Source organism: Astyanax mexicanus, chromosome 17 (genome assembly GCF_023375975.1).
Source record: "Astyanax mexicanus isolate ESR-SI-001 chromosome 17, AstMex3_surface, whole genome shotgun sequence".
In the NCBI taxonomy this organism is placed as follows: domain Eukaryota; kingdom Metazoa; phylum Chordata; class Actinopteri; order Characiformes; family Acestrorhamphidae; genus Astyanax; species Astyanax mexicanus.
In genome coordinates this window covers 5617501-5625652 of record NC_064424.1, presented here as the reverse complement: position 1 = coordinate 5625652, position 8152 = coordinate 5617501, and the positions used below count along the sequence as shown (strand labels likewise).

General features: G+C 38.3%; 1 protein-coding gene across 1 annotated transcript in view; it reads left to right on the top strand.

The window, feature by feature from the left end:
- Positions 1-798: 798 nt before the first annotated feature.
- The window catches only part of nectin3b (nectin cell adhesion molecule 3b), a 92668-nt gene continuing 85314 nt past the window's right edge, over positions 799-8152 (top strand). The window contains exon 1 of the mRNA XM_007250025.4: positions 799-948. Within this exon, the coding sequence (XP_007250087.3) occupies positions 852-948 (97 nt within the window). The 5' untranslated portion in view covers positions 799-851. The remainder of the gene's footprint in view (positions 949-8152) is intronic.

Genomic DNA, 8152 nt, shown 5'->3' with positions numbered 1-8152 from the left:
GGTAGAACATCACTTTCTTATAATAATGACTTAGCAGTTCATAATTATTACTAATGCTTAGTATGTGAAAATTATGACTAAGTATCTCATAATTATGACTTATTGTGTCATTATTATAACTTAGTGCCTTCTTATTATCATTTACTCTTGTACATTATTCTTGTTTTGTGGAAGTGGTGGAAATGGGCAAAAGCTCACCCCATTAATTGTAAAACAAATGAACAAACAAACACTGCTAAGGGAATAACATATATGAGGATAATTGTTATCTTGACAGGTTTTGGACAATATCTGTGCTTTTCTCACAGCTAGGGATAAAACATGTCTCATAATAATGACTTTTATGATATAATAATGAATTTTGTTTGGTAGTTACTTGGTGTCTCCTAAGTATGACCTAGAACGCCATTATTATGTCTATTTTCTACTCTTGTAAATTATTTTTGTTTGGTGGAAGTGGTGGAAATGGGCTTCCATAACAATAGCCCATTCCATTCATTGTAAAACAAAACAAACAAAACAATCAAACACTGCAGAGGGGGGGACATGTATGGGAATAATCGTTGTTCTGACAGCTTTTTAACAGTATCTGTGCTTTTCTCACAGGTAGAGGTAAAACACGATGTTGTTTCCACGAGATAAATAGTAATCGGTTGAGTCCATGCTCTGTAAATAGAGGGTTAGATCTGTATTTACTCAGCGCGAGTCTGAGCACCCCCGCTGGAGCGGGCGCAGTGGTACGGTCCGGTCTCAGCCTGGTCCCTATGGAGTTGTTGCTGAGGAGCTTTCAGAGTTTCGGGGAGAGAGAGCGCGCGAGCAGCAGCAGCAGCAGCAGCGGCGCGTGCGGTGATATGGCGCTAAGAATGAGTACAGCCCGCTATCTCAGGAATAACCCGATCCAGCCGGGGAGAGCGCTGACCGCGCTGATCCTGCTCTGCACCGTGTCCGGTAGGTTCTGCTGCTTTTATTCACAGAGAACTGGAGGATGGAACAACTGTGGAGTCAGTCTCCCATTAGTTTAACTAGTTTAACCGAGAAACCGCGAGCTGGAGGCTCCCAACAACTCCAGTACCGGGGGTCGAGTCCTGCTTTAGTGTGTGTTTTTTTTGCCTGGTCTGGATACACGTGGTTTTAAACTAAGGGAAAGCTAAACAATAAATAACCTGAGTCAGTAATGATAATGAGGAGTTCTGGAGTTAGTTAACTTAGGGCTTTGGGAAAGCTCTCTGAACCCTGTGTTTATATTATAGTTTATACACAGAGTGATGCCTGCTGCTGCTCCTCTGCAGCTGAGAAAAGTTCACAAAACTGATTTACTAACTGTACTAACTGTTTAACTAAAGTTTAAATAACATAAAGATCATGTCTGAAGCCCAACAACGACATAAACTGCTCTGCATCCTGTGTTTTTATCTCTATTTCTGATCAAATTAGCTTTTATTATGAGATAGCTCTTAGCCAACTCTGTAACCTAGCTAAATGTGTGTGTATGCGGTGGAATCCCTCTGCTGCCCTGGAAACGGAGTATGCTAGCTAACTAGCTATCCCATAATAATGACTTACTATCTTATTTATGACTCTACCTATTAATAATGACTTACTATCTCAGAGTAATTACTTTCCATCTCAATATTATGACTCACTATCTCAAAATAATTGCTTAGTAACTCAAAATTGTTTGAGTTGAGACTATTTATACTCACTATCACATAATTATAACTCTGTCCAGTAATGATGATAATGATAATTATAATAATAATCAATTCGTATCTCATAATAATTGCTTAATATCTTATAATTATGACCAACAATCTTATAACTATGACTTTCTATCTACAAATAATTACTTACCATCTTAAATTTATGACTCTAAATCTTATAATTATGACTAACTATCTCATAGTAATCACTTACTGTCTGATACAAATAACTTACAGTATCATAACTATGAATTATTATCTCATAGTTATGACTTGCTATCTCTGAATAATTACTTACCATCTCATAGTTATGCCTCTCTCTCATATTTATAACATACTATCCCATAATAATCACTTACTATCTCATAATAATTGCTTACTATCTCCTGTTTATGACTCTCTATCTCAATTATGACTCTATCTCAGAATAATGACTTAGGATTTCATAATGACTTGTAATAATTGCTCTCTGTCTCATAAATATAACTTAATATCTGATAATTACTATTTCATAATTATGACTTACTGTCTCATATTTATGATATAAGATATAATTGTGTACAACCATATGTTGTAGTTCAAGTATGACGTGTGATTGTCATTTGTTATGTTATGTTGGACCTCAGAAAGAATATCTGTTATTGCGATAGCAAAATGCCAGACAAAATTTATAGTATATTGCATTTTTGCAACACATAAATTAATTTAACGGGATTTTTTACTCTCTCTGTAATGAAACAGGTATTCTTTAAGCAGTGATGATTTCCTTGATCGGCATATCGTTGATAGGATACGAAAATGTATCAATATCAATATATTGTCAGGCACTATGTGGACCTGGAGTTTTTACTGGTAAGAATTAGACTTGTTGTAGATATCTGGAATATATATTCTATAGGTATATAACTAGTAAACATTACCATAGTAAAAATAAAATCAGATTTTTTTAGGCAGATGGTTAACTATCTAGCCATCAAAAGTGGCTAATAAACTTGAATAAACTGGATGTGACTAAACTAAAAACTACTTGTACTTCTCCCTGCTATGTATCCAGGGTCTGTGCTGGAGTATGTGGTTTGTTATGAACTCCACATTCCACCCTGTGTCTTTAAAGACTCCCAAGTGGTGCTTTCTGTCTTTTCTTCACCTATAAACAACCAATTCTGCTGCGTTTCTGAAATGTATCTTCATGTTTTGGACGTTGGTAATGCGATTCTGTTCCAGGAATAATACGCTAAAGTTTAACCTGGTTTCATCGCCTGGAGTGATGCGTGCATTTGTGTGTCTCTCTGTGTGTGTATGTCTGTGTGTGTGTGTCTGTTGTACAAACACTCACACACCTGTCACGACTTTCTGTCAGAAGCCTCAGCAGGGCTGTGTGCTGTGAGCTCTCAGCTGTAGGCTTTAGAGTGTAGGATGCAGTGGACGCTTCGTCCAGCTGCCGAGACGGTGTCGTGTCCTTGTGCCCGATCGATTTCTCCTTGGCCAGGCTCAATTCTTCCATTGTCACGCTGTGTAGGTTGTGTAGGTTATTCCCCTGACTGCCTGAGGTTTATCGGCGCTGTGGAGGGAAACGGTGTCTCCCCATGTTTGTACACCGTGCAGTTTAATGCTTAAAGCAGCAGTCCTAAAGATTGTTTCTTGTAGATTAAAAGCAGTAGTATATCTGAGTGCAGACGAGACCAAATATTCTAATAAATGGCATTAATAAGCTTGTGCTACCATTCCTGCCAAGCTAAATATTTTCTTTCTCAAATCAGAGCTTCTGCTTCTTACCTGAGGCACTGTGATGAGAGCTACTGTGAACATTGTGATCTCAGAATGACAAACTCAGTTTTTATCTGCTTATATACACCGTTAAAACAACTAAAGAGAGCCGGTGAGATAAGAGTGCACAGTAAGAGTCACCAGATTAATTTGCTCTCAATAGTGTCTGCACCACAATACACGTTTTAAAAGCATATTTTTGAGCATTCTCTATGCAGTTACACATTCTCACTGTCTCTTTAAATAATCATCCGTGCATATACAAGCCATGCATGTGTACTAGAGGTGGGCGATATGGCCCTAAAATAATATTACAATATTTCCTGGTATTTTCGTGATAACGATACTCTTGGCGATATGACAAAACGCGGAATAAAATATTACATATTTTAAGAATACAATACTGCAACAAAATGAAAAAATTATGTTATTATTGCATTTGATATGATTTAGCACATCCCTAACAGAAGTCAATGTTCCAGAATGTCATAATACTAATAATCCACTCTAAATATCTCCATATATCCAGGATTAAAGTAAAATAAATGATACTGATATAATCTGTTGTTAGTAGATATATAACGGGAAATGAGAACAGTGAGTTTTTCTTTTGCTAAAAAACGTAAAGAAAAAAGTAAAAAAAAAAAAAAGAAATGTAGTACCCTGATTCCATAATTAGGGGTAGGTGATAAGGCATTAAACCACTGCCTCTGAGCTTGTCTTGAGCTGTAATGTTAAATGCACTGGATTAATGAAATTCATTAGTGACCCCTATTTTTTGTAAACTCATCTTTGCTCCAGCTTCCTCAGCAGATTGTCCATTATTGAAGCTGTATTGTAGTTGTTAAGTTTTGCACTGTCTGTTGTAAGGAAGGTCAGAGGTCTGGGCAGTCACAGAGCCAGAGTCCAACCAAAGTCACTGTTGGGGTGACCCCTGTCGGGCGGGGTCAGCCGCCGTGGCTCCCTCCTGCAGCTCTTACCCGCATGTGCGATCATTACTTACTTTACTGTGACTGATGGCGGCAGGGGAATGAGCACCGGGAGCAGTAAAGAACAACAGTTAAAATACCACGCAGGAGCAGCAGGGATTAGTCCTGACATTCCTCTCTCTCTCTCCTTCTCTCTCTCTGCCTCAGTCTGCCTCTCTCTTTATCTCTCTGTCTTGACTCTCTTTCTGTAGGTCTGTCTGTCTTTCACCATCTGTCTCTCTCTATCTTACTGTCTCTCTCCTTCTCTCGCTTGATGCCTCTGTATCTCCCCCATCGTCTTACTTCCTTACTTCTTTCTCTTTTTTCTCTCTCTGTCTCGCTCTCTCTCTCTCTCATTCTCTTTCTCTCTCTTGCTCTTTCACTTTGTATTTTTGGCTGTATCTCTCTATCTCACTTTGTCTGTCTCTTAGTCTCTTTTTCTCTCTCTATTCTTCCATTGTCTCTCTTTTTCTTATATGTTCCAGTCTTGATCTTTCTCTCTCTTCACGTCACTCTCTCTCTCTTTCTTTGGCCTGTCTCTTTCTCTGTCTCTTTCTCTGTCTCTTTCTCTGTCTCTCTGTCTTCTCCTTCCTATCAATAGATGTCCAAAAGTATCCAGACACCTCTTCTTTTCAGTGCACTTAAATTTAGTTCAGTTCAGTAACTCGTATCCGCGTTCCTGTGGCTGAATGCAATAAAATCCTCACTACAATGTTTCAGCATCTGGTTTAAAGATACTGTTGCTGCTGTAAAGTGTGGCAAACCCCATGTTTATTCCCTTGTTAGGAGTTTAAAAGGAGAACTGTTTTGAGCAGGTGTCTGCAAACTTTCTGATTCCTGGTAATACTGTTTCCCTTCCACTGACCTTGACTACCCTTCTGTCATGTGATGTTAAAAAAATGTCCATTTCAGGTTAAAAATGGCAAAAGCTAACAAGAGAACTTCCTTGTTAGCACTTACAGAACGTACGTGACCTCATCACTGAAGAGGTCATCACTGAATTTATATCCAGTGCCTTCCAGAGAAGCGAGTGTTTGCAGAGCTGTCGTTCTTGATTTCCCTGCGTCAGAGTCTTTGCTTCCTCCTTTCACTCGTTCTCATCCCTCTGTCTTCTCTCCTTCTTTTCTCAGATCGATAAAAGCACTAAAAGGTTACATGGGAATTGAGACATTAGTGGTGTGGGCTAACTCAATCCTTTCAGAACTCTTCCTCTCTCTCTTTTTCTCTCTCTCTCTCTTCCTCTCAATCTTTTTCTCTCTCTCTCTTTCTTCCTCCTTCTTCCCTTCTGCGCTGCTTAAATCACTGCAGCTTGGCCTTTTGTACCCGTCCCCATTAACAGCACTTTCATGGGGTTCCAGTATGTTAGCGATGGCGTCATTAGTGCAAAGCGTGATATGGTTTATGGATTTAATTTAATAAGCATGAAATCTTTCTTAGTAAAAACTAATGCTTGTTGGACGGAGGGCACAGCAGTTTTCCACCAGCACACAAACACCAGTAGCTCCAGATATCACACACAGGAAAAAGCAGAATGCCAGAGGAAGCAGTATTTCATTATGTATGCATCAGCCCTGCTTTGCTAAAGAGGGAAAAAATGTAGTGGCCTGAGTTTGCAACTGGAATGTTTTGTGTTCCCAGTTGTTGGATCAGAGATGTTTCCACTCCGCCGCACAGGGCATGCCACTTGGAGAGGGGTTGAATAATGAATGACCTCTTTATATAGACCCTTTCATCTGGGTTCGCGAGAGCCTATCAGGGGGGGCGGGGGGCTCTTTAGCAGCTCACCTTTTCTACCAACCACTGTTTCACCTATCTGTAGTGTTTTTTTATGTGTTTTTATTTTTTTATATGTATAATGAAATCCTGCAGTCTGTGTCCCACTGGCTCACTTGGCTTCAGTGTACGCTTGAGCAATCGGCTAAACGAAAACAGCAATGGAGTCATGGGTCCCTCATGGAATCCTGTTATAGGGTGTCATCCATGCAAAACTTTGAAGAACTTTCCAATAGTGGAGATTGAAGAATCATTCAGCTTAGAGCTGGGCGATATGGCCCAAAAAAATATCTTCAATTAAAAAAAAAAAAAAAAAATCAGATTTTCGATTTAAATCTATTTTTTCCCCTACTAAAAATCAAATTAAAGATGATAAAGAAATGGTTAAAAACCATTTCCAAGTTTTTATTTATTTAGTTTTCACTTAAATGTCCCCTTTGTGGTTAAAGTGCAACCAGAAACAAGCAAAGGTACAAGTTTAGGTACTGACACAATGCACCTGCGCGTGGGAGGAAAGGAGAGAGGGGCGGTATTCGCCAGTATTTGTAGCCAATCTTGAGAGCTGGTTTGGATGTTATGATTCATGTCTTGCACAACGTCACAAGATTAGAGCTGCAACGATTAGTCGATATAAGTGACACTGTCGACTCCAAATGTTCATTGTCGACTAATTGTTCATTTTTAGCACTACAAAAAGCACGGAGTACTAAGTATCCAAACATGCCTGAACGGCAGTTAACATATTTCCTTTCCACACATTTTCCAAGGGCAATATTTTGGACATTTGCAGGGTATTAAAATCCCATATTCCCAAATCCCCAAATCCCATATATTTTTTGAGATGGCTAGAAACAGAAGCCATAACTACAGCAAGCAGAGTTGGAGGACATGGCAAATTAACTGATCGAAAAATGAATCGCCAGATTAGTCGATTACCAAAACAATTATTAGTACTAGATTGCAAAAACCTGTTGAAAACAGTATTGTAATGAACAGTATGCATGTCGCTATCCGACTTTTATTTGTGTATTTATAGAATGTGTAAAACTAACATTCCTTGTTGGGAAAGCAGAGTAAAGGCTTTAAACACCACTAACCAGATACCCCTCTCCAATGTGCATTTGGAGTATGCTTCACAGGTATTAGTTGGTGCAACAGTGTTTTAATAAATGTGGTTAATTTCAAAAGTAAAGTAAAGTACAGTACGTCTCCTCTTTAGAACAGAAAGTTACAGAAGCCCTACATGATGATGCATTGCTAGGTTTGGCTGGAAACGTTAATATATATCACTGATTGGTCTGTTCCTATCCAGTACCTCTTTGACAGTAAAAAAGCATTTAAGCATTTAATAATTCTTTTGCACTACTGAACATCAGAAATGGGGCATGCACTAGGGGTGGGCGATATGGCTCTAAAATAATATCACGATATTTCAGGGTATTTTTGCGATAACGATATACTTGGCAAAATAGGAAAACAGAAAAATAATTCATTAATTTCTGGAATATAGTATAATAGTATAACATCATAATGTGGCAAAATAAATAATATAGCATAAAATAATATAATGCAGTAAATAATATTGCAGAATATTTTCATGCATATAAACTGCTAACAAAAACTATAAGCTAAAACAATTATACAATAAATACACTTAAAGCTTCACAGTAAATAATAGACTACTTTTAAGACAGATCAGCTCTATTATCACAATATGGATTTTTAATATCATGCTATTTCTGTGTCACGATATATTGTAAACGATATAATATTGCCCACCCCTAGCATGCACAATGTATCAGAATGTTAGTTTTAAAAATGCAAGTGTATTTTACGTAGCTTCCATCTGAAGCTTTAATAGTGGTCACCACACTTCCTCCCATCATTGATCGCCTGCTGCTTGTGGCCGCTGCTGTACAGGACATTTACATTTATGGCATTTAG